The following is a 27187-nucleotide window of genomic DNA, read 5'->3' on the forward strand; positions in this document are numbered from 1 at the left end:
CAGAAGTGGCGGTGCTATGTTTTTCCCGCACAGTATGACCTTCATGGAAACAAGTTTTTGGCTTGTATTGCAGGCACAGACACAGGGGACATTTCACTGGTAGGGGGAAGAAATTATTCTGTAAAATAGCAAACTCTTTAAGTGAACATCAGTGTTCCTGAAGACAAAAAGAGGATGGCGTCCACAACAGGATAACAATCCAACACACACCTAAAAATCCAAATTGTACGTGTAACCTGAAGGTTTAATCCTTACAGATGCAATATTCTCACAGAACTAGACGTCTTTTGCTGGAAGAATGAAGGAAAATCCCCCAAATAAGAAATTAAAGGCTCTTAACTGGCTATAAAAAGCACTTATGAGCTGTGACTCTAGTCAAACAGGGTGTTACACTGTAACACGGATGAGTCCATTCCACGAAGTGCCAAATATGTACTTTTCCATGATAGTTATTTTGCAACTGTGAATAATGGGGAAAAAGTATTTTTCTGAGCATGTTTTTGTTTTAAAAATGTCATTTTTCCACTTTGTACCTTTTGGAAATTGGGTTTAACTCACTTCGCTATTAAAATACATTTTTTAGGAAGCTGAAGCTACAAAATATATACATAATATCAAAATATCAGAGGCCAAGCAGAACGTGATTTGTAAACCACAGAGACGGTAAAAAAAAAAAAAGATTAGCAGCTTAATACATCCGCTTTGTTGCATTTCCTCACTCTGTTCACGATAGAATGAGAAAAGTCATCAATTATGGATTCGAAAGCCTTTTTCTACATGATTGTTCTTGTTGAAAAAGTCAGCTGGAGACGGCATTTCAGACGCACACACAAGGAACTAATGTGAGCTCTTTAACCAGCAAGCAGCAAATGAAATCTTCAATGAAACAAAAATTTATTTTGCTGGGAAATCGGGGGCCTGCTTTAGTCTGCCAACGTCTGTATTTAAGGACACGCTGTGAACAAAATTTACTGTGGTTAATCTGCCACTGTGCAAACGAGAATATAGGGATAAGCCGTCAATTACGAAAGAACTCAGCGCTCAAAAATCTTCTGGAGTTTGGATGTGGTCGATTCCTCACCAGTGACGCGTAAAAAGCAATTTATTTTCTTTCTTTATTTATTTTCCATTTGTCTTTTTTGGTTCGAGAGAGAGAGAGAAATACATTTCCAAACCGATTAAAACGCAAAACTTTCCCCAAATTCATTATTCACAAGGCTTATTCTTCACAGCAAAGTGCTGTCATGCAACACGCTCCATCAAAGACGTCCTTGGTTCCCTACTGAAACACCCCTCAATATTAACACCCCACTTAATCAGACTGAACTTAAACTGAGGGGTTGCCATGACATTTCCAACGGCTTCCAAGGCTTGATTGCTGTAATTATTTCTCCAGCCATAAATATGCTCTCCAGTTATAAATGTCCTTCCGATAAAATTCCTGGGGAAAATCTCAGGCGTAACGCACCAATTCGATCTTGTGTTTTTGATTTATAATTTGAGCCTGGGATATTGGATATGCCAGTTTGAGTAATGGCAAGGCTAAGTAGGCAAAAATAAAAATACTCGCGGCCTGAGCGAGACACAAAAGCTTGCAGACGCTGAGCCGAGCACAGCTCGACTGCACGCTCTGTCACTGACCTTGATGGGCGGTTTGCGGGTGATGTGAGACACCAGGAAGTTCATGGCGATGTCCTCGCAGTTTATGTACTCGTCCACCATGTCCCGGATGGCCTGGGGCATCACATAGGAGTACAGGTACGCGTAGTACTACAAGGACACAAAGACACAGGGGAGTGCGTCAGTGGAGGCTGAGATAAACTCATTAGTGTGGCTTTTGAGGAGTGTTGGACCTGACCTTATGGAAGAATGCAGCTCCTGTCAGGACCATGGAGAGCTCACAGGAGTAGTTGGAGTTGTAGAGCCAGGACTGATGGTTGACATCCCACGCGTGATACCTCCCAGGGAAACCCACGATGCGATCCCTGGCCTCACGCCACACTCTGGGAGATGTAATCAAACAGTAAAACAAACAACATCCCATATATCAAGACTGCAATAATAAATATAGATTTCACAAAAGACTTAATTGTAGATACATGACACTTCTTCGCATTTTATAGTTTACATTCAAAGTGTCTGTTTTTGCATATGCTGGCCCTTTTACATCCATCCGTCTTAATTTCTCATCTAAACATGCAATGCCTCATGGGAAGAAATAAAGTATCCATTTCTGACATATTTTAATCTATGCTCATATTTTTTAAAAATGGCAATAAATGAATCTAATGATCCCTCTTAACTCACTTTTACAGACACAACGGCCAAATTCAGTGTTCCACTTTATTAGTTGGAAATCCTCCATGTGACCCAGAAGATCCAAGAAATCTCAAAAGTATTTTGTGTCTCCACTGAGTTCATGTGAAACCACTTAAATGACTAACACAGTCAGCACAGTAACTTCTCTTTGGCTGAGCGGAGGTAGGAGAACATTCCTGGGTAATTCTGGGGGAGTTTGAGATAATTCCTCACAAATGACCCCATACACACACACACAGAGACAGTTTTGGCCTGTCTGGACAAGCTGCTCGGAGCATCAAGTCTGGAAGAGGGGAGAGGTGGAGCACAAAAATAACAGCATGCTTGATCTTATAACTGGGTTGAACACCAACTTTATATTGAAGTTATCCATGTGTTTTGAAAGTATGATGCTGATAGCTCATTTCCTCACTTGTTCACTGTACTCTGACCCCATTTAGTTAAATTTCCTTGTTGAATTTAGGAATGTGATATTTCTGGATTTTGTTTGGGAATTTTTGCTTCCTAAAGAGTTGAGGTGTTTCATTTGCCTTTTTCAAAACTGTTACTGATTAAAGAGGAAGTGCAACTTACCTTGAATTTGTCTGTTCATTTATGTTTTAGAAGCATTTGCTTCTTTGCTCCCTGTCTGATCATGCCCCTTCACCCCTTGCTGACTCAAAAGAAAGGACGAGGAATTCTGGTAATGCTTTCTAACCTCTTTAATTTGAGAATAATGAAGGCTACTGTGCATTGGAGCATTTTAACCTCCTCCCATTCCTGTATTATGTGTCTAAATGCCATTCGTGGCATAGCCAAACCCAGACCCATGTGGAGTAAGTGCTTGATTTTGGTTTCCTAAACGGTCAGAATCACAAAGTGTTACTGGGATTGACCCGTTTGTCTGTACCCACGCTACATGTTTCATATGCACCTACTCATGTACAGCACTTGCGTATGAAGCAAAATCGTGCAGAAAACAGCTCAGTCTTTTGGGGGAGTTAAATGCTGCAGAGGTTTTAATGTATTCTTTTCCTGAATTGTCGGATGAGATTGCATCTTTCCATTCTAGAAGATTTTCATAACCTCATTGTTTTTCACTTATTGTGCCTTCTTGGTTATGTCCTATGAATTAAACTAGGAACAGGTGGACTTCAGTCATATTTCAAAAGCTTCTCAAGCATTAAAGTCCAATGTAATTATCATTAGAGTCTGAATACTTATGGAAATGGGATATGAATGTCTTCTATTTTTAATAAAATGACAAAACACTTCGAAATAGGGTTTTTGTTGTCATTGTGGAGAACTGCGAGTATACTGATGAGAAAAAGGAGTTTTCAACATAATAATTTAAGAACATCTTAAAAATGGCTGAAAACTTCCCATAGGGAATATAAATGTCAGAGCTTAACTGACCTAAACCCAAACATGATCTCATCATGGCGAAGGTGAGCATCGTCGTCGATGGAGAGGATGGCCTCAGTTTCTACAGCATCCCAGGGAAGGAAGCGGTTGTTGAGGCTGTTTTTTTCTGTGCGGACAACCTGCAGGCAAGAGACAGACAGCTTGGCTAAAGAGGCTTTCATAAAAGGCAACATGGACAGCAATTCAAATAATGCCTCTAGCATTTTGAAAGCACATCTCACTGAAAATGATCGATATGATTAAAATTATAGTCAAATTCAGCTAAATTTAGCAAGATTACAAATACCTTTGGTGTTCCTCGCCTTAAAAAAAAAAAAAAAAAAGAGAGACCAGACGTTTGAATACTGTGAATTTAGAAAGTCTGACCAATTAACATTAACAGAGAAAAAAAGAAAAAGAAGAGAGTTTGGTGAAACCCGTCACTGACACAAGCTCGTCTGCCAGCACTGAAACACAGAGCTGGTTTCTTTAGTTTCACCAGCTAGCCACAAGCTGATGGTACCAATATAAACAACATGAATATTTGATTTTTCAGCCGTCATTCAAAAGCAGATATTGTATTATTCATAGATGTCGCCTGTCTTCAGGCCTTTTAGTAAAGCTGATAAGCTATACAGACTCGACGCCACAACGCTGTGGACGGTGCAAGAAAGTGGTGAGAACATTCTGCCACTTCAAACTTTCTACGTGCGAGACATTGAAGTCGAGCTGAATTCCCTGCACGGACATGGCCTTTAAGTTACTTGAAAGCAGATTCTTCTTTGATAATGCTGTGGTTATAAAATGCTGGGTCACATTCATGCATCTCTAAATCTCATTAAGTTCCCATACAGTTTTAATGTGCTGATCTTCAGTCACAACTTCTGATGTGTTTAGCCATTTGACAGTGAGAGAAGCTTAACTGGCAATTTAGTTATATTAGTACATACTTGATTGTTTTTACAAAAAGATTTTGTATGATTTTACTTTGACTAAAATAATTACATGCACTTTAAAAGTCTGCTTTTTGTCTGACAATCCCAATGATTGCTTTTTCCAGTGTCATGTAAAGGTGATCCAAACAGATAAATGCAATGTATGAAGAAACTGCATCACATCTGACACAGAGACACAGAGAATGAGATGCATTTCCTATAAAAATAAAACAACACTATTTATAGATATACTGTACAAGAATTTGTCTTCACTCACCACAATAGGCAGGCCGATATCTGGCCACAGCAGGTCATCTGATGGAGGTTTGGGTGAGTTCCACACCACAACTACCTTGTTCAGGTACGGCAGCCCGTTCAGCCTCTCCAGAGAGTTCATCAGCACCTCCTCCCTCTCGTAGGTCAGCATAACCACGGTGAACTGTTCTCGGGGCACGTTACCACCCAGAGCAGCTTGAAATTCCTTCCCTGAGCCTCCTGTGCCTCCACCAATAGGCCTGAATCCAGTACCAGACCCAAGGAATTTGGCCTCAGACGGCAGCACAGGGTCCAGAGGAGTATGAGGAAATAGATGGAGAGGCCCTGGGGCCCGGTTCCATGCTCTGTAGGTATCTGCAGCCGTGTATGTGAAGTTGCGGAGAAAGCGAGGAGAGGCATAGGGGGGCTCTGTCTCTACAGGACCCAGATCCAGATCACCGTTGTCAGCCAGGTTTGCATCTGTTCCTGCCAGCTTCCCGGCTTTGTGAGGAATCTCTTGGGCGGGCTCGTCCTTGATGGGTGAAGCAGGGACCTGGATACTGGTTCTGATACTGGCCAGGATCGTGTTAAGAACATTCTCTGAAGTCGAAAAGTAGGTCTCCCACAGAAAGCGTCCTTGCCGCCTCATAGCCAACATGTCATTGTCCGATAGGCTGCGCAACAGGAAGTGAAGCTCTGTGACACGGGGCTTGGGGACTATGATGGCAGCTTCACTCCAGCGGATAAACTGATGGTAAGGTAGTCTGGAGTGATCCCCTAAAACGACAGGGATGGCCCCTACTTCTAAAGCCTCAAACAGCCTCATGCCACAGCCTGCTGAGGCTACCAGCTGTCCATCCCCTGGAGCGATCACCAGGGCAAAAGTAGAGGCTTTGAGCACTTCCAGCCTGTCCTCCCTCTCCCCACAAAGAGCCCACTCTGTCGGCAAACTAGACCTCGGGCTCTTGCAGGTGAATTCCACCAGCACCTGATCCAGGTGGCTGTCCTGCACTGCTTTTAAGGTGCCGATTATCCGATCGTCATAGTCAGCTGGTGGATCTCCCTCCATTTCCTCCTCAAAAGATTGAGGGGGTGCCTCCTGCAAGCTGCTCCTCAGGGACTCGACCCTCTCACCCTGAAAGGTGAATAGGTACTTCCTTTTAACAGGAACTTGAGGGGGCACTTCCAAAAAGTTTGGTTCTGAGAGGGCATGAACCAGTGGGGACACAACCAAGTCAAAGCCTTCACGGTACTGCTGTTCCAGAAAGGTAGACTGAGCCACTGCCGCTCGTCCTGTGCTCACATTATACAGGAAGTTTTGGGTCATAGATTTTCTAGAGAGATGCACCAGTAGATGGTTATGCCCATCAGATCTCCAATAAGGAAGAGCTTTCAATTGTTTTTCCAGCTCTGAAGGAGAAGGCGGAGGGGAGGAGGACTCCAGTATCTCTCCCACCAGCACTAGATACAGACAGGCAATGCTGGGGTTACCCGTTATATAAATGTTGCTCTTGAGAGATGCAGCAAAAGCCTGCTTCACCAGTGGGTCAACATAGTCCCCCCATGAATAGGAACTTGTGTCATAAACATACACAGGAAATCCAGATGTAAGAGGACAGCGTGCATAGTCGAAGCAGGAGCGCAGGCGGCAGGAGCGTGCAGACTTGGGTGGTGGCAGTCCTGGGTCCTCCTTGTCTGGCAGCAGTCTGACAGGCAACGACAGCTTGGGCTGGTTTTGGGCCATCAGTTCTTTATAGGAATGTTCAGTCTGGCTGATAACATTCTTCAACTGCAGCAGATCCTGCTTGGCGCTGTCAATGCTGCGCTTGCACGCCTCGATCCGTAGGTTAAGGCGGGCAATCTCCCCATTGAGCTCCTGCCTCTTGGCCTCCAGCTGCAGCAGCTCCTCGCTTACCGACTCACGGATGCGACACAGGTCCTGTACGTGTTTGGCCTCGCACAGTTCACCGCCAGGCCGTGGCCCAAAGATGCGCTTGTCAGGACCACCAGCTTCATCAATGGTAGTGAGGTAGTAGTGAGCAATGAGTGGGAAGAAGACCAGGATGAAGAAGAGCATGAAACTGAGCCATGTGAGACGCACGCGCCGCAACACCCACGGCTGGCCTCCGACACCCACTCCACCGCCGTTACGCTGCATTATTGACCTTCTCAATTTGTTCCTCGCCGCATTAAGGAACTGTTGCTATGAGGAATAGCAGCAGCCATGGCTGACCTTGTCAACAAGGTAGTGAGATGGATACTAAATCATTAAAGCTGGGATGTGACTTTGTTCTCCAGTAAAAGTCATTTGTAGCTTGTTAGCTCCTGTGAGAGACCTGCTGGTGATCTGTGTAGAGGCTGAGCCTCACCTGTACTCTAACATGTACTCTGATGCGTCATTGACCACACAAGCTAGTGCCATTTCTATTGTGAGGTTTAGCTATTCTTCCAAATGTACGTCAGTAAACAATCTTACACGTGAAGAGGGGTTGTCCCTCAAAGGGTGATGCAGGGATCGCATGGCTGATCACAGGTCAGCAAGACTGCTGGGAGCTGCTGCTTTAGCATATGTGCTCATTTTCTGCCCCTCCTCAGAGCATCCTCAAGACTGAACCTTCCCGACCTCCTCTTCCTTCTCCTCAACACAGGAACCTGAGAGAAAGCAGCAGAAAAGAAACAGTGAGTTGAGTTTGGCAATCACCAAAGAAAGCAGTTTAACTCTCAGAAACTAAGAGCTTTTTAATTGACTGAAGACTAGTCCAGACTAGGTTTGAATCATTAAAATAGTCATTCAGGAATCATGGAGCTGAGCCCAACAGCCTTGGGGTTGCTCACTTTTTCATTAATAAGAGAAACCTAACTTGTCTTCAGCTGCAAGAAGGGATCTCTAAATTAATAAGACAGTATAGAACTTTATGCAATATTTATAGTCTAGTTTTACACAACCAGACAGTCTTCCTTCATGAAGCACTCAGCCTGTGCACGGCTGCCTACTGTAGATAAAATTGTAAGTGTACAGCAGAATACAAGGTTTCATTTCTTTTCAAATTACTCTCTATCCATGTCAGACAGAGACACGGGGGAGAGCTGTCACTGGTAAGCTAAACACAGTTTGTGAGCTAACACTAACAGCACTATCCAGCAAACCTCATTAAAGGCTCCATAATTTATCCCAACCTCATCACTGACTCATATTACCAAGCATGCTTGATAACAGTCCATCCCAGAGTGATGCAGAATGAGCTGTAGTGGTTCAGGGGAGGGAAAAGCTCAGGCTTACACAAATAAAACCACAAAAGTGGTTTTATTGAACTTTCTTAAGATGTCCCAAGACCACTAGAAGTGACCTTTTAGATCCAAGTAGGAATAACCACATATAGATGTTGCCATCAAGCTCACTTTTAGCACATTGTAAAGAAGCAGTTTGAAAATACGAAGAAAGTCAGAAAATACAACATTTTTGGAGCTGCTTTTTATATGTGCACAGATGTTTTGAAAAGATAGCTCTGGGCCATAATTAGGAGCACTGGGAGACACAGTAGCTCGCCCTCCAATGTCTCTTTAAGAGTTGTACATAATCAGCACAATCTAAATACCAAACCTCACCAAACCTGAAACACGGAGGGGAAATCATGATAACACACACACGGAGACCAGAGGAATGCAGAAGGTGTTTACCTTTAACAAACATATCACCTCCTCTTGATAAGGATTTTCTTCCCTGAGCTACTGGCAGATTCAAACCGCTGTGGTTGTAAAGTTTTCATTACTGCCAAGTGAGATCACAGCGAAAACAGATAAAATCTTAAGAACACACATATTTCATTCCTGCCTGCCCTTTCCATGTGCAATATCTGATGTTTATACATCTCCTAAACTCTCCTGAAAACATCACCTTGGAGTGCAGCTAGTATGCATGTGTGTGTGAGGATATGTACTGACCAATCACAAGTCAGGCACACGATCTAATCTCGCTGGAAGTGACCTATATCCTGTTCCTACTTGTCCACAGGTATTTGAATGTCTAAACTGCCGATATACAGTACTTTATGTGATCTTCATCAGGAGGGAAATTAAATGTTCCATTTAAAATTTCATCAAACTCAGCCACTACTTATACACAACACTTCTTATACAGTACTTATAGACAACAACTCAACAACAGGTAACCAAGGCTGTTAGAAGATAGATGACCAAAAGTGTTTTTTTGTTTTTTTTTGGTGTCATGACCAAGATCAGATCATCGTCAACTGAAAGTTTAATTCTAAGGCTACATATTCCACAAGCAGAGCTGTTTTATCTAGCAGCAGTCAGCATTAGGCATGGGCCGGTATGAGATTCTGACGGTATGATAACCGTAGGCAAAAATATCACGGTTACACGGTATTATGATTACAGCTCTGAAATGTGTATTTTGAATGTCTGTTTAAAAAAAACAAAAAAAAAAAACTTTTCCATTAGTTATGAAATAGTGTGCTTGAGTGGGCACACTTAGTCCGGATTTGAATGGGTCCATCCTGTTTGTCGTTCTCTGCGCGCGCCAAGTTACAAATTTTGACTGGTGGACGACTACGCGGCAACCAAAAAACAGACAGGGGAAAAATCCGGGTGCCTCGCCTCCTTCAGCCATCATACAGCCTGCAGAGCTGCCTGCTCGTCACACACAGCAAGCGGAGGGAGGGGCACTACGCTGCAGCTGCACCTTCTACTTTCTCTCTGACGAGACGCCACATAAAAAAAAAATTTAATAAAAAAAAAAAGAAAAACGCTCATACCGTAGGGACGGTATGACAGACAACTTTAGTGGTTTTAAAACCTTGACTTTTTCATACCGTGGTATACCTTGAAACAGGTAACCGGCCCATGCCTAGTCAGCATGATGCCACTTAAACACATTTACAAAAGGTACACAACACAACTGTACTCTAAATCATTGTTCTATCATCATTCTAAATGATGGCTGCAGGGCTGGTTGAGACAAGTGTTAAGACTATTCATGAAAATACTGTAGCTACACTTTTGGGACTGCACGACAATGTGGTGGTTAGCACCGTCGCCTCACAGCAAGAGGGTTCCTGGTTCGAATCCCAGCTGGGGCCTTTCTGTGTGGAGTTTGCATGTTCTTGCCGTATAAGCCGGGGTTCTCTTGGGGTACTCCGGCTTTCTCCCACCACACAGATGGATGGATGTACACTTTTGGTTCCAAGGATACAGCCAGAGTCAAATAAGGTCTAATAATAACCTGGAATAGTCTTGTTTAAAAACTCCCAGCACAGATTACTTTTTGAATGCAGACCCCTTCCTACTGTACAGGGATGCTCCTGAGGTGCAATGTGACCCGTGCGAGGCAACTATCACAACAGTCTTATTCATCACTGCATGACTATGTGAGGCCTAATGGCAGACAGATGTTGGCAAACGTGGCCTCTAGGCTTAATCTGAAGCGAAAACACGCAGCTTAAATCTCCTAATGTGGCCGGCTCTCGGAAACAGAGCAACACACACGCAGTTAAATGTAAATCTCAATCCCTTCGCTTGTAGCTTTCTACTCTACAGAATGTCTTCTCACTACTGCAGTCAATTTAATCTGGCTGCTGTCTGCTTGGAGAACACACAGGAAGGCATCGGTCGCCCTTCACTTACTTTGTAGGGATCAAGGATAATACCAACATTACTAACTGCAAGATGGTGTGGTGCTTAGCACCTACAGAGCAGCTGATGTAACCATTTCACTTGCGAGATTAAGAATGCGCGACAAACATTTTGCACTCAGACATAATGACATGTCTGTCCTTGCCGTCACCGTATACTAAGCAGTCTGAAACTGCAATATTACACGACACCAGTTTGCAACCGTAGCTGCATGGCTTCAGGCATCGTCGATTACTTCATTGATGCCCAAACCATTGCCTTACAGATGATGACTAATCTTCATACATTACAGCATAAATATTGCATTACTTGTGTGGGAAATCAATGTTTATGTATTCTGCATTCCACTTCTTCAAAACTCCATTCAAATGCTCTGCAGACTTATCAGGGAAGAGGAGAAGCTGCAGCTGATGACCCAAATAAAGAAAAACCTTCTGCTCCGCATGGAGGGCACTGAGCAAGACTTACTCAGCAAACTGCTGGTCAGGTCTATGAATAACTCAGACTGCATTACTTGAGCACAGTGTTCATTTTATTTAGAGGACTAAAAACTGATGCAGTCAAAAATGATTTTAATACCAGTCAAGATCAAATTCACAGCAAGTTCAAGTCCAAAATAATAATAAAAAAAGACTGTGATGGTTGCAGATACCCATGACTAGAAAATCACAGACGAGAATTATGGATAAAATATATTCATCTGAAGAGAAAAGAATGACAGCAGCAGCTACGGAGAGCAGAGCAGGACTGAAGAGGCGGGGGTTCCCTGCTTCTGGGTTCCCAGGCATGAAAGGGTAAGCGCTTGTATAAATGTTTGAACAGTCACTCTGCACATTGGCAGCACTTTCGGAGATACTGAAATTCCTCTATGATGAAACATTGAGCTCTGGCAGAACCATCATCCAGCTGTAACAGGTTTTTAACTTGGCTGATAAATTCAACTCAGTGTCACTAATGTCAGGGGGAGAAAGATGGGGGAGAGCAGCTGTGGAAACTGGTCAATGATTGAAAGCTGAATTTTCAGCCACATCCTGCAACACAAGTTTACGGTGAGAGTTTTTGTTTTGCCTGCCTCTGAGGCATTTGAGTTTCTGAAAGACAGTGAAACAACATGAGGGATTTCGGGCTGACAGATCGAGCCTGTATTCTTTAAAAGTTACAGGGTAACAAGGGTCCATGAGGTAGCAGCTACAAGAACTACGATGCTAAAACTGTGAAGAGGATGGATCTTTGACTTTCCTATATCAAAGGGGAAAAAAATATCTAAAAATAACTGACAGTGATTATCCCCAAAAGTTTAAAAGCTGTCTTCCACTGAGCTTATTCATGAGACATTGCTAAGTGAAACTAAAGATAAATAATAAACTGCATACATAACTAAATAAACAATCCCTAATTTTTTCTCCATCTTTCAGCTTCTTTGAACAGTGTTCTGTACCCAAGTGCAAACAGACAGTGAAAAAAGACAAAAGTACAGATTAGGAGTGTTTTGGCTGAAGGAAGCAACCCGTTTGTTAACCTTTCATTTCTGTAAAATATTTGCTGGTAGCCCATACAGAAGTCATCATGAAGACCACATTGGTGGACCATGTAAGAGACATAAAATGTGAGATATGACGCTATCAAAGCTTAATGAAAATAAATGATTTCTTGCATCTGGGTTGCTAAACATCTGAGCCTGACGAGGAGAAAACCGCCACAAGAAAAAGGAATAATTTTTCTTTTTTTACTACTAATATTTTAGTAACTGCTCTTAAAAGTCCCTATTCTAACTTTCATACTAAAAAAAGACTAAAAAAAAAAGAGAAAATGAGGCAAACAAGTTTATATGTGCATAATTCTTGCATATAGCAGCAGTGAGGACAGTCCTCTGAAGCAGATGCTGCACAGTTAAATAATCCTCATATCTTCTGGGACATCAGGTTACCCTGATGCTTTACTCCTCTTTAGGGGCTCTGGTTCATTGTGCCTACAGACCATCCTTCCCATAATTAACTGTAAATTCACAGAGAAGATTGAGGTATGGCATTCCCTGTGGAGGTGCTGGGGGGGAAAAAGATGCAGGCAGCTGCGGGGGAAGGTACAGTTTTAGGGCTGCGTAGAGGGAGCAGCTGTTGCAGCCATGGATCACCGCGCATCTGCAGACGGCTCACTGAGCAGCTCAAGGACTTTTTCCCTGGCAAGCTACAGATATGACTGTGTAGAGTGTCATTAAAAGCTGTGACAAAAAAGTCAAAAACTATTTTTTAAGAGGATAAACTGACGACTGATTTAGAGTGGTCATCGAGTTTGTTTTGCTTTTTTTCTGGGGAAATATTCAAAGTTGTGTGTTTCTTCCCAACTTTTTTATCTGTCACTGAACATCGAGGAGTCCTAAATGTTAGAAAACTAGAAAATCCTTATTCTGACTTTGAGAACTTCACACTATTCCATTAACATCAAGTAAAATATGATCACTATCACAAGATGCAATCTGTTTATTGACTTATAGTCCAACGGCACAACAAGATGTCTCTTGTCATACATCTTATCATACAATATGATACCTCCAGAGAAACACTAAACAAGAACTTAACTTGGAACCTTTATCAAGGCAGGTTTTATCAGAGATTGGCCAGTGACCAGAAGAGGTCCATAATTTCAAGGGCACAAACAATGACAATCCCAGCAACACACACACATACGCTCGGCTAACATGTCAGCAGCTTGGAAAGCCTTCAGTGAAAGAGACACGCAGCTTACTTCCTGTGACTCCTTTTAGGCTAAAATAAGCCGGGGAGTAAAAACAAACTTTATCAGATGCGCTGCCTAAGCTCTCATGGATTTTTCCATGCAACAGCAACAAACCAGCAGCCACTGCCACCTTTTATGTTGGCTATAGTGAGATAACTGTCGGTTGTTTTCATCTGGATATCATTTGTGCAAAAACAGTCCAAGGAACATCAGAAACTGCTGATAAAGGCTTTCAAATAGAGAAATATATCTCTATCTAAAGTATATTTTGTAAGTATATTGTAAGTATTGGCATCACCAATGATAGGTTGATTTTGCCTTGACTGTAAGGATTGTCTCAGCTAAATCCAGTCAAACAAAGTAGGAAACAGTGGCTTTAAAATGTTGTACACCTGAAAAGCTGAAAATATATTCAATGTTTGCATCTATCAACAGGCAATTCTAAATATAGATGTACGTCTCTACTTTGTCTAGTAACCTGGAGGACCGCATTTTGAAATTTGCTGAATGACGCCAGGTTCAGTGCAATGTGGGAGAAAACATAAAAGTTATTCAAAAGTAAACGTTTGCGTTTGGACATACCATTGAATTACCAATTACAGGCAGTTGTAGGTGTTAGAAATAAATGGAATCAGGGGGTCAGACTTTTAAAGAAATTGGAATCTGCCATGATAATCGCAGTCATAGCTACTTTCCGCCACAAAATAAACCTTTCTTATTAATATCACCTACATCAACAACATAAGCCATTTAGTCTACACACTGAAAACAACCCAGAAAAATATCTCTGAAAAGTGTATACTTAGCCATACTGATCCAACTGGGGCAGACTTGTTAAGTAATGTTTGAATAACACCTTGTCTCACAGGTCTGGAAACGGCCCAATGAGAGCTGCTTGCCCTTATTCTACTGTCTAATAACGATTAACTTATGACCCTGAAGTGGATTTGAATGTCAGGAGCATCGCTGTGATGATGACCCAGAGCCCTTCCATGAGAACAACTTCCACCAGAGTACAAAACATATGGATCTGTCAACCTTTATAAAAAAAGCAAGAGTGACAGAGAGGAGCAAAGGCAGATCGAAAATCTTGTTATCTGAAAACAAATATCACAAAGATGTGTATTTATTACTCTGCAAAACACCATCTTGCACAGGCAGGGACCAATAAAAATGCAGCTAAACAGAAAGAAAGAGACAGAGAGAGATAACCCAGCAAAGAGAGGGGAGAAGGAATGAGTTCATAATGACAGATGGGCCTGGGTAACTTCCAACCTCCAGAGCTTCTGCAATATGACAAAGATTACACAGGGGAGTCATTCAAAAACAGGTGCCTATGTGCTTGTAAGACTACACAAGTTAATCTTTTCAGTGCCTAGTGAAGTTCAATCAGATACAACAGTTATGCAAAGATCATAAATAGTATCCAAAACACTGCAGCACCAATGTCCACCAATCTGTAAACATGCTCAGTGTTTGCAAAGACTGAGAGCGTGATAAACAAAATGGATCGCACTGGCTTTGCTGCAAGTGCTAATCTGTCAATAGACCCTCTGCTGTTAAACTGCTGCAACACGAGCTGCCCTGCAGGGGTGAGGCAAAGCCAGTCTCTCGCTGCGATGGTGAGAATGGAGGAAGTGACAGCCAATTACAGTCAGAGCAGACATACAGACACAGAACTCTCATCCTTCTCATCACACAACAGCTCATACATTTTTCTACTTGGCCTCAGCTTTCAGAAACACTGAGATTCACCAACATTTTTATCTTCATTAGGCCTTTTTTGTCAGAAACTGAGATCATCTTTCATTTTTCCAAAAAACTCTGAGCACTTATACTTTGCTCCTCCCAGACAACAGAGGACAATGGGCCTCATGCAAGAACATTTTCGTATTTTTATTCTAAATTTCTCTTACTTTTTTCGTAAGAAGGTCTCGTACGAACACGCCACGTCAGATTCAACAAATGCTCTTAACTTTGGAAAAAGTGTGTAAACGACCTGCGGAAATGATGAATCCCACTCGTGCGTATCTAAGTGCACGTGCACGAGGATAGTAGATTTGCATACTCCACGCCCTAAATTATACCATATAAGTCTGTGCTTCCTCGCTCCTGTGCCAGGAAGTGTTGAGTCATGAGAATGGCATCAAGGCGCAAAAAGAACAACTTTAGGCGCTCTGAGATTGAAGTTCTGCTTTCAGAGATCCAAAAAGGAAAATCTGTCATTTTTAGCGGTGTCAGCAGTGGAATTACGGGACCCACCTGGCCTTCAGCTCAGTGCACTGCACAATGGCACGGGTGCTTTGATGCGTATATGTGTCTCGTGCTCCAATTATGATTGGCAGTCCAGCCACGGCATGAAAGTTCCTCTTAATTTGTACTTGTTGGACAGCGGTTTATGGGAATTTGATGTACCATGGGTGATAAACTGATGAGAGTTTTGATGACCAAGGGGAGCGCAAAAATCCAAGGATGGTGAGGACCTGGACGTGTGGTGGAATTGGGTTTGGGTTTGGGTTTGGGTTTGGGTTTTCTTCAAAGTAATTAAATATACAATCCATTAGTCAAGCAAACTTGATTGAAATAACAGCGGACTATTTTATGAAACTCCTACGACGGGTCTGGATCACTCGTGAATTCTGTTCGTACCCGAAAGAAAACGTAAAATACGAAAACATTGGTGAATGCGCAAATTCTCTTAAATCACTCGTACGGATGATTTAAGAACAAATCTGTGCGTACGAACGGTTCTTGCATGAGGCCCAATGTTAGCTGAAAACATGCATCCAGTTTTGCCAGAATCCAAATGAAACTATTTGAGGCAAAATTATCAAGTTTATTACAAAGAAAGGAAAATACATACATTACAGCTGCTGTTGCCATTCTATGGAGGACAGGAAAGACCAGCTAATCTGTCTGAGCAACGTTCTGTATTTGCAATGTTGAAAACCAGATGCATGCCATGAGGCTCCCGATGAGAGGACTCTTGGGGAGAAGCTAAACGAATTCTTCTCGATGCGGTATGAAAAGCAGCATTTGAAAATTTTCCCCGGCATTTCCTCTTTTTAACGGGCAGGTCACACTTTTAGATTTTATAAATTGTATTTACTTACGAGCTGCATTGTTAATGACACTGTGCATCATCTCTGCTGAATGTCTGAAGCATTAAATGTCTTTCTAAAGTAACTAATTTCTGCTGTAGCACAGAAGAGTTGGACCGCCTGTGACATGTAGCGTACACAAGTGAAATGGTTTTCATTTTATCGACAATGTGTCGAGGTGCAGGGATTGTAGAAAAACCATCACTGGCTTTCAATAGTGCAATGTGTGATCACACACATATATTTTCTGTGATATTTGTGTGTGTGGGTGTGTTGCAGCTTGCTCTCTCCCTCAAAGGATCTGACCCGGCTGTTGCTGACAAGACTACAGCGGATCAGAGATGTTGGAGGTGCCGCTGACATCAGAGCCGAAGATATTTGATCTATTTTGACAAAAATGAAACAAATCCACATTTCATAGACATGTAGAGGAAAGTCGACGGTTTCTGTTTGTTCATGTCCAAACTGGTCCGACCCTCGTTGACGCATAAAACATTGTAAAAAAAAAAGAAAAAAAAAAAAAAGTACTTAGATTTATTTGGTCTTTTGCACATGATAAAGACTTAATATATAGATCTAAATATTAAATCAGATTTCTTTATATAATATCACTAATGAGCAGCCGGTATTGATTGATTTCACCTACCAATTTATTGACAATTTGTGTCAGTCTCTTTAATGTCAAACAGAAACGAAAACTAACAAAAAAAACTTTCAGTAACCACAGTTGAAAGAAGCATTTCATCCAAAAATATCCCACAGTAGTTTACACTTTGAAACCTTTTGGTTTGCTTTTCTACACCCAGACAGCCACCCCAGAGCCACGTCATTACATCTCCTCCAATAGGTAGTTTAAACACTCCATCTTGTGTATTCTGCATTTCTGTCAAGGTGCCGGGAGACGGTTTATCCTCACTGTTTGCTTGTATCAACAGTCAGCACATTTAAATATCAAAAACGCTGACCAGTATTAATAAAAACTGGTAGAAATTAGACAGGTTAACGCTGTTTTGAGCTGGATTTATAATGGCTAGAAGGTGATATAAAAACACATCCTACAATGTTTAGAAAGGGTTTCCAAGGATGCTTTGACTTCACATCAATACTGAAGCTACATATTCTTTTTATTATTCTATTATTTATCAAAACCAAACAGGACACTTCACTGGCTTTGGTCATATTGCGATCAGTGTTACAATAATCCTGCCTCAAACAGTTCTTTGTTCAGTACCAACAACAAAGAGCTGGTGCAGTGGCCGTAGCAGTGCTTTATCAGTTAATACTGAGAGAACTGGTTCTAAAGAAGGCACTAACTCAGACCCAGGACCAGAACAACTTCTACATGACACCCCTGTCATTGTGAAGCACTATTGTTAGGTTTAGTGTTCACTCTTCAGAGGGAATTTTGGTACTAGAATGGTTGCAACTGGTATGTGACCCATTCATTAAAAAAAAATCTAATTACAGGCTGCCACATGCTTCTCATTTAACCATTTGCATCTGCATAATTACCAAAGTCAGAGATGTGTCAGAAGAGTCTAGGGCTACAAAAAGGCCTTTAATACGGTGCTCTTTCCTCCAAGAAAAGCAGCACCCAAAACAGAAACTTAAACCAGTTTTTGGATATCTGCTAAATGTTTCTGGCTGCTATGTGGTGTGCTTTGATATGGCCTCTCGACATTTGTTTAGTCCTGTGCTTTTCGCTACCTATACTCTATTTACTAATCTTACATCAGACGAACTGTCATGAAAAAGTGTGTCAAATTGTTCAGTGAGCTACAGATTGTTTCACATTTTCCAGACAGGTGCACTGCCAAATATGTCTTAGCTGCACAGATTTTTAATTAAATCACAGTCCTCTCATTAATCAAGAGCTCAGGACATCTTGCACGTAGAGATCTCCCAATTCTGAAGCAAACGCTCTTCCATAATTAGTCGACTGGGCTACAATCACTTTTTATTTGGAGCGAAGTGAATCCAGCTGTCATAACCATGGGAACTTCAGAGTTTCAAGACAGAAACAGAATGAGGGCAGAAAAAAAAGGGAAAAGTCTTTGTATTCCAGAGTGGAAACTGATTGAATACGTGTCAAATTCACTGCTGCGGGGGGGCTCTCGTGAGTCAGAAGAAACCTCTTTCTTTGTCTCACAATGGCAACATCGAAGGTAATGTTTAATAATGTTCAGTAAGGCACAGCATCCACCAAATCCTGACTTTCTATATGTAATTAAAGGAAAGCACAAGTATTTTAAGGAGACGTGCTTTGTTGACGAAGTTTGATTATAAAACCCGTACTACTTACATGTCTGCTGGATTACTGTGACGCAACAAATAAAGGTAATAAGACGATTTGATAAGAGCAAGAAGGCAACATGACTTGGCTTGCACTGACTGGCAATTATATCTTAAGACTCAAGATCCCTTTTTTTTTTTTCCTCTTGCAAATGTTAATGATCAGTGTTAATTAGCACAAGAACCCTATTTGTCATATGTCTTCGATCTGCCAATCCAGACAAGTGTTCAGTGCATTCTGACTGTGGGCCTATTCTCCTCAGCTTGGCTCTATGCATAAAAGGCTATCACATGCAGATATGTGGCGCTGTGGCTGTCACCTCTGGCAGAGACACCGCTACTCTTAAATTCTGCCTTGGCTACATGTGACCTCTGCTCTTAACTCTGTTTCACAATATTAATGCACCGTTTTACTGCAGTGGATGACGTCTCAAAAGCTTGAAAATCCATTGTGCATAAATAACTACTCACCCAAGGTTGGTTTAAATCATTTTGTCCTCCTTGCAGTTGCAATCTAATGTTATAATTTCGATGTGTTATTGGCTATACTGACATTTCATATGAGTGTCTTAAGATTTACCCTGAGTTGGATGGATTATCCTTGATATTGAGAATATGACAATACACACAACTGCACTACTTCAGAATGAGTTTGGAATCACAGCAGCTATGTGTACATGCAGAAAATTCTGACTGTTAACCACAATCTTACAGAGACAGTGCTCAAATTATGCATTTTACATATGGTTATAGATCATAGTCCGATTAATGACTTATGCCCATATTATGTCCCCCTTTGCAGCTGCAACGTTTGCGCCAGTCTAAAGTCTTAATCTTATAAATATCCCTCAAAGCACAGAGCATTAACCTACTCAGTTTTCTCCTTCTTCCGGAGAATGCGTCTTCTTCTTACTGCAGTCCTCCTGTTCAGCCCCAAACTGTGGCAGAGGTGGGGCAGTGACAGAAACAAGCAATACAATCTATAAAAGCAAGCCCAAAACAAGCCTTAGTGTTCTTAAAAAGATACGCCCAAAGTCACTAATAATAAGTGGACCTCCAACTCTGGAGCCTCAAGCAGGTGCTGTGAAGCAGCAGTGTAAACTATAATAACCTGAAAAAAATGTTTGGCTGTATTTTATAGCATTCGATAGGCCAATTGGGGGACTAATATAATCATCTGTCAACACATGAGAGATCAGCAGTGGTGCTGACACTGAACCCTCAGATGGGAACAGCTGCTGTCATTTGTTATTGCCCACTACAAGCATCCAAAAATCACACCACTGAACAAATGCTTCAAATTTGTTTTCAATGAATACGACAATGTGCCCTAAATAGGCTCTTCAGGTGAGAGCCGAGGTGTTGTGACCAAACTAAATGGAACACAGCCACAATTACTGTCACTAGATATAACCAAGATATTTTCTAACGCCCATTTGAGTCTTCAAGCATGTCTGCTGCTTTTCCGGCCACAACCATTTTTTTAACCACTTTCAGGTTAAATGTTTTCTCTGTATGGTATGACACCAACAAATAATCACAGTAAGCAAGTTAGCTTGCTCTTCCCCTCCGTCTGCCCTTGGAAAGTTGAGAGCAGCCATGCAATCCGAGCAGTCTGCAAATGGAAGTATGACTAAATATTTGCTTTGACGACTGAGCCTAATTGTGAGGTCTGTGCCAATCCCCTCTCCCAGCATCAACACCACTCTGTGCCAGCCCTGCAGTATCAAACAATTGGGATAAATCCAAAAATAGGACTAGTTAGTACGCCATGATAATCATGTGGAAAAATAGCCAAGATCTCACTGAACCTAAAGTGATTAGAACCCATTAGGCGCCATCCTTGTCCCCCAGATATGACCAGTGTCGACATGCAGTATATCTTTTTGCTGATGTTTGTAAAATACGTTCAGAGTTACAGAAATTTCTGTCCAGATGTGAAGCGGTACATTTTGAAAAGGTTGACACTTTAATTTCGAAACCTTAAAAAAACGTTATTGTACATTTAATTAATTAAAGTGAAGCATTTTCAAACATGACTCTTCCCTGCTATATACAGGGTAGAGTAGCAGAGGGAAGCAGCAAAAGCAGCACACCAGCACGAAACATCCTGCCCTACGAACTTATAAGTCCTCGTTATCTTGCCATAGCAGCGGCAGCAGCCCTACTTGCCGCGTCCTCCCAAGAGCTCTTCCTCTCCCCCTCCTGCGCGGGCTGGCATGAACCATAACAGATCGACTCAGCCCGACAACAGCTGCCAGAACCCCGCAAGCCTCATCCTCCAGACACTGATGGATTGTGGGAGGGGAGCCAGGGTGATTAGCCCCTGATGTGGGAGAATTATTGCAGTCTACCACCCCAAAACCGATTGAACCAGAGTGGCAACGTAGGGCATTCACACTACTTTAAGTCATGTTGTTAAAGCTCTCTCAGTCACCCGACGTGTCAATGACAACGAGCAGCTGAAATGTGTACGGGGCACTGATCCGTGGATTAATCAAGTGTATGAAAAATAAAGTGATGCCTCACAAAAGTGTGCACTTTGGTGTGAATTGTTTAAAACAAAACAGATCTCCAAACAAATAAAATCACAGATAGTACTTACCTTGAGCCTCATGGGGACATATGGGTAATTAAGAGTTATTAAAAGGTAATTTTACTCCCAGGAAATTATTTATAGATAAAGTACTACTGATTGACTAGCAAGCGCAGCACGTTGAAATACTATCTGTTTACAGGGCCAAAACTAAAACTACACCTGCCATCCATCTCTTTTCTCTGTATTTTTCTCCTCTCACACAGCTACAAACTGCTGCATCTGTTTTTGAGAGAAATTTCAGTCATGCAATTGATTTATCTCTTGCCTGCTCCTAACAAAACAACCTCCTGTTATTCAATAAACATCCAGAACAAGATGTCCTAACCTTTTAGACAGATTTCACGTTCACACACAGTGGCTTCATTTTAAATCGTATCGAGATCGTCATCACTACAACGGCAACTAATAAACAAGCTTTAATGTTCTAACCCTCTCACTCTGGCTTGTAAAAAAGATATGACTTTATACAGAAATAGGGGTTGCATTAAAGAAGTTAATTACGTACACAACTTACAGAGTTTGTAAAGACGTTCCATCAAATCACATCAAAACAATTGACCAACCAGCTTAACAAAAGGTGCATTTTTGTGCAAATTCTGCTGACAGCGGCTAGTTTGATGCTCACCGTGAACTGCACACATCTTAAGAGCTGCAGAATGAAAACACTGCAGTCAGGTCTGCCACATTTCACAGGCACAAAACGAAGGGTGATCAAAAGGGAATACCTGCTACAGCAAAACTCTCATAGGTTGCATCTTCATTTGTTTCCTGAGGATGAAAAGCTTGAGAATACTATCAAATCATTTTACCTGGAGAGTGAAAAGAAAATACGATCCCTATAGGCATCCATTCTCTTACAGGGACAAGACAGTAACTCTTGAACTTAACTGTTTTTACAGCTTCCCTGCCGGGAAGGTAAACTAAAGAGCATGGAGCCCATATGTTTAGAAAATGCACTGCAAGAAGGAGAGAGAAAATAAATTACATCCCCTTTGGGAGAGATAGCCTAACCACAGGAGACGCCGGATGTGAAATTCTAAGACTAAAAATGCATCACACAACATGTGTGTCAGTGCAGTTGTGTTGTTACAGATGCAGTTCTCAGCTGGTGCAACCAGAAAGATTAGCTTCAAGACCATCGTGCATCACGTCAAGCTGCTGCTGCAGAGCACCACGTCCATCAAAGGCACCTCACATGAGGTCATTTGGTGCGTCTCAAAAACGCGTCGACGTGCTTTGAGGCCTTATGCAATTATTTCTGACTTTATCTCTGCACTCCGGCCCGTCATCCTGTCAGTTGTTCCTGTGTGCCTAAAACAATGTTTAAGACTAGAGGTGATCAAGCCTTTGCAGCAGCTGACCCCAACATGTGGAGCAGTCTACCACCTCAGATTAGACCTGCCCCCACCCTCAAACACAATAAATTATCTTTAAATACCCATTTGGTCTCTATGGTCTTCTGTTCACACTGTAAACGTCACTGTCCCCTCAGTTTTAAAACATTTTCACATCTTATTTTGCGCTTTTATTTCCGGTGTTATATTGCAGTCATCATATATTTTTTATTTTGTGCATCACTTTGATCAACTCGTGTTGTTTTAAAAATGAATTATACATAAGCGTGACTTGATAAATAGTTGGGTACAATGCAAGTCACATTTTGTATAATTGTTGCCCAAAATGGCAGCTTCCATTAACGAGCCATGATGTTTTAACTTGGTACAGTGTTAGACCAGTCTAGAATTAGCTGTTACGTCACTTTAATCCCAGTAAGAGAGTCTCACTGAAATAAATACGGACTTATTTCAATCTAAGAATAGTCACCCCTGCCTAACCCAAACCTTAAACTTTGGTGCCAGGATTACATTTCTCCATAAGACTTAAGAGCACATATAAACAAAAAGAGGAATAACATGACTCATACGTTTGCTCTGTTGATAACAAGGCAAGTGATGTGAAAGAAAAATCCCATTAAGCTGTTGTAAATAGAGTGCGGTAAGAAATATATTTCTAATTTCTTGTTGTACAAATGTAACCTCATTATCGCTACAATTTCCTGTAAAAAAAAAAAAATGTTGACTGTTAAATCCTTCAAGAAGGTGTAATGTTAGTGTTGTAGTGAAGCATTAGTCAGACATTTCTTTAGATGGAAATCAATCGGAATTTATTGCAATTTCTGACAAGATATGAACAACTTTGAGCAACAGCTAAATGTCAGGTCTAACTGAAATCTAGTTGAATTAATCAAAATAAAAAAAAAATCAAATTTATTTATATAGCACATTTCATGTACAAACAGTTCAAAGTGCTTTACATAAAATAAAAGCATTGCAGCAGGGAGTGCAAGAAGCATTAAAAATACATAAAAGAATATAAAAAGAAACAAATAAAATCATTTAAATGAATTTAAAAACAGGCAACAGTCTAGATAAGTTAAAAGATATTTCATGCATAGACACATGAGAACAGAAATGTCTTTAACCTGGATTTAAAAATGTCTAAATTTGCTGAAAGTTTAATCTCCACTGGCAGTTTGTTCCACTTGTTAGCAGCATAACAGCTAAATGCTGCTTCTCCATGTTTAGTCTGGACTCTGGACTGGACCAGCTGACCTGAGTCCTTGGATCTAAGAGCTCTGCTGGGTTTATATTCTCTGAACATATCACAGATGTATTTTGGGCCTAAACCGTTCTGGGATTTGTAAACCATCAGCAGGCTTTTAAAATCTATTCTGTGACTGACTGGAAGCCAGTGTAAAGATATTAAAACTGGTGTGATGTGTTCAGATCTCTTAGTCCGGGTTAAAACTCTAGCAGCAGCGTTCTGGATGAGCTGCAGATGTTTAATGCTCTTTTTGGGAAGTCCAGTTAAAAGAGCATTACAGTAATCGAGTCTACTGGAGATGAATGCATGGATGAGTTTCTCCTGGTCTTTTTGGGAGAGGAAACCTTTAATTCTGTTGATGTTTCTGAGATGGTAAAAAGCTGCCTTGGTGACAGCTTTGATGTGGCTGCTGAAAGTCAGATCTGAGTCCATCAACACTCCGAGGTTACGAACCTGATCTTAGACACGGTAACGCCTAACTTTGAAAAATTAACAAACATCACCTTTAGCTCATACACCAATGAACCCCTCTCACAGAAGGCATGTCATGACAAAACAAGCACAGATGTGAGTAAAAAGTCTACAAGTAACACTTCAGTGTTGGATTGTCTAAAGCCAAACCAAACTTAATATTTGGCCAGAAAAGACCTCATCTTCTCTAACCATGCTGGGTCTTTTCACTTCGGACGTTTTGGCTCGTGACAGCAGGAAGGAAAATCACAGGTGTAACTTATAATGTTAATGAAAAATTTCAGCGAGCCAAAGCAACAAGCCAGCATGTGCAGAACTCTGCTGTGCTCCTTGTGCTGCGATGTGTCAAAATGTCTGGTGAGAACAATTCAGCTGCGAAGTTTAAAAGGAAAAAAAAAAAGAGAAGAAAAAGAACCGAGGACAGTGACATCACTACATATGGTCACTTTGAAAACATCCGCACCTCTTTTCTTTAGACATATACAAGCACAAAAGTTGAAAGCATGCGAGATCTCCCTCCTTTATTATCTATCATGCCAACAGATAAAAACAACGTTACTGGCTGTAATGAAATGTTGATTTTCCCATTGTTCTGATGTCGATTGCTGCTAAATACGACCACAAGAAGAAAAGAATCATTCAGAGAAAGTGTGGCAGTGAGTCTCCAGAAAAAAAAGGATCAATATCCTTATTCACAGTGGAATAACTGCTGACCTTTGTAGTGCATGTTAATTCACACTGTGATCCAATTCAATCCTAGCTAAATGACGAAAAAAAGGCTGCTTGATAACACATATTATTCTATTTTAACTGGAAATTTAAAGATATCATCTCTCGCGGTCATAGTTTTGTTCCGATAGTATGATCATGGCAAAAAAGACGCACGGTAAAATACGGATGCTAATAATTTAGCATTGGATATATTCCGAGATTCATAAAAAACCCTTCCCTGCGTTCTCATTTGCAGGTTTCTCTGAATCATCAGATTCAAGACTCTGATTCTGCACATGCTCAGCAACTTTGCTTTCCCACAAAGTTTCACACTAAGAGAGGCAGAAAGTACAATCTGAAAATGTTCAACTCAATGTCAATGAGCTGTTGATTGATCTCACTAAAACATCCTCGTGCAGGCACCTTATCCCAAACAAATGGACCTTCCAGCCTACTGTCAACAACTAACAAAGCACAACTGAAATAACCACCGGTGGGTTTAGAATGTAAGGAAAACTGGTTTTCTGGTTACTGAGACTTGTTGTAAAGGTGTAACACCTGATGACAGACTAAGGATTCCCACTTAATCACCGTACAAGCACTTGTATTCTCTGTAATAGGAAAGCATGCAGAGCGTTGCGCCTTCATTGGATGATTATTTACCATACTGTTAATGTCATGGGGAAAAAACTCTGAAGTAACAATGCTCAGCTATTTTTGGAACTTCTGGGTAATGCTGAATCTACGTAACTTGAGAATAATCTGCCATGTGCAGATGTGCGTGATAGCAAAGACAACATGACAAGAGGTCAATTAGGATTTATGTGTGCATGAAGAAATTAAATTAATCTGAAAATGTTTTTGTTGGACAAGGTCAAATGTTTGCACGCTGTGTGTGCGTGTGTGCTCGTGTGTGTGTGCGTGTATATGTGTGTGTGCGTGCGTGTTTGAATCTAGATGAGGAAAAACTGTTTCCAGATTCATGGTCTTTAGTAAATGCTTAATTTCAGACGTCGACTTTCTGTATCCTATCTATATCATTCTTTTATATGGGTGGGCAGTTGAATAACACATAAATGGTAAGTTTATACCAAAATAAACCAAAAACTGCATAATTTCATTCTTAAAACCGCCTTAACACGAGTCATTAGTGAATAACTGAGTTAAACACAGAATATAGCTGTCAATGGATATAAATTTAAACATTGTTGCCATAAAAAGATATAAAACATAACCGATAGCAACAGTAGTAGCAGTAATGACAGTTTACTTACTTTTAAAACAGACCTATTGAGCAGCTCACAGTAAGTTATTATTCTTATTTTACTGGCGTGGCATTCAACTCGCACTAAAGGGGTGGCAGGTTTCAGGGATGCAAGTTTGACTAATATAATCATTTCGGAATCGAAATATTTTTTTGGGTGTATCCAAAGTGGTTTAAACCAGACCACAACACGCTACAGCAGCATCAACTACACCGGCAGAGTTGACGTGTGCTTCAACCAACATCAACGCAAAACAGACTCCTGGCTTGCAGCGGCTAAAAAAATGCACCAAACTGCTTTTTTTTCCCTCTAATTCAGACCAAATAAAAAATAATAATATACCTCTATAGGCTAACAACGACAGGACACAAAGTTGCTGAAGATAACAGGCGGGTGCAGAGAAAAGACACCAGGGGCCATATGTCTCATCTGGCCAATTAGCTAGCCTGCTAGCCAGCAGTGGTCATAACAAAATGTATTTGCTCTGAACTCCACTGGCAAACCTACGTTAGCTTGAGAGGCTACTCACCCCCACCAGAAGGGTCCAGGTTGTCCTGAAAACTGGGAAAAATCCGTCTGTGATGTTTGACAAACAGTAGAAATCTCTCAGTGTTGAACGTGTACGACTATGGACTCCGGACAAGCCTGCGGTGTTGCAGCGTTTCCATCTCGCAGCGCTCACAGCACCATTAAAAGCTGCATTGTTGGAGCTACGGCTGGACAAACAGCACCGACTGCACGCAGCAAAGCATTGTGGGAAACGATGTTGCGAGCGCGAGCTCCGCCAAGTTGAACCGTAGAAGAAAGACGGGGAAAGTGCGCCCCCTGCTGCTCAATGTGGATTCCGTCTACTTTTACATGAAATCA

General features: G+C 41.4%; 1 protein-coding gene across 1 annotated transcript in view; it reads right to left on the reverse strand.

Moving 5' to 3' along the window:
• extl3 (exostosin-like glycosyltransferase 3) overlaps positions 1-27055 on the reverse strand; it is a 30611-nt gene extending 3556 nt beyond the window's left edge. The window contains exons 1-5 of the mRNA XM_075459887.1: positions 26850-27055; positions 4915-7544; positions 3715-3842; positions 1859-2003; positions 1642-1770 (exon numbers count right to left, since the gene is read on the reverse strand). Coding sequence (XP_075316002.1) covers positions 1642-1770; positions 1859-2003; positions 3715-3842; positions 4915-7050 — 2538 coding nt within the window. The 5' untranslated portion in view covers positions 7051-7544; positions 26850-27055. The remainder of the gene's footprint in view (positions 1-1641; positions 1771-1858; positions 2004-3714; positions 3843-4914; positions 7545-26849) is intronic.
• Positions 27056-27187: the final 132 nt, after the last annotated feature.

The sequence above is a fragment of the Odontesthes bonariensis genome, chromosome 24, assembly GCF_027942865.1.
Source record: "Odontesthes bonariensis isolate fOdoBon6 chromosome 24, fOdoBon6.hap1, whole genome shotgun sequence".
Taxonomy (NCBI): domain Eukaryota; kingdom Metazoa; phylum Chordata; class Actinopteri; order Atheriniformes; family Atherinopsidae; genus Odontesthes; species Odontesthes bonariensis.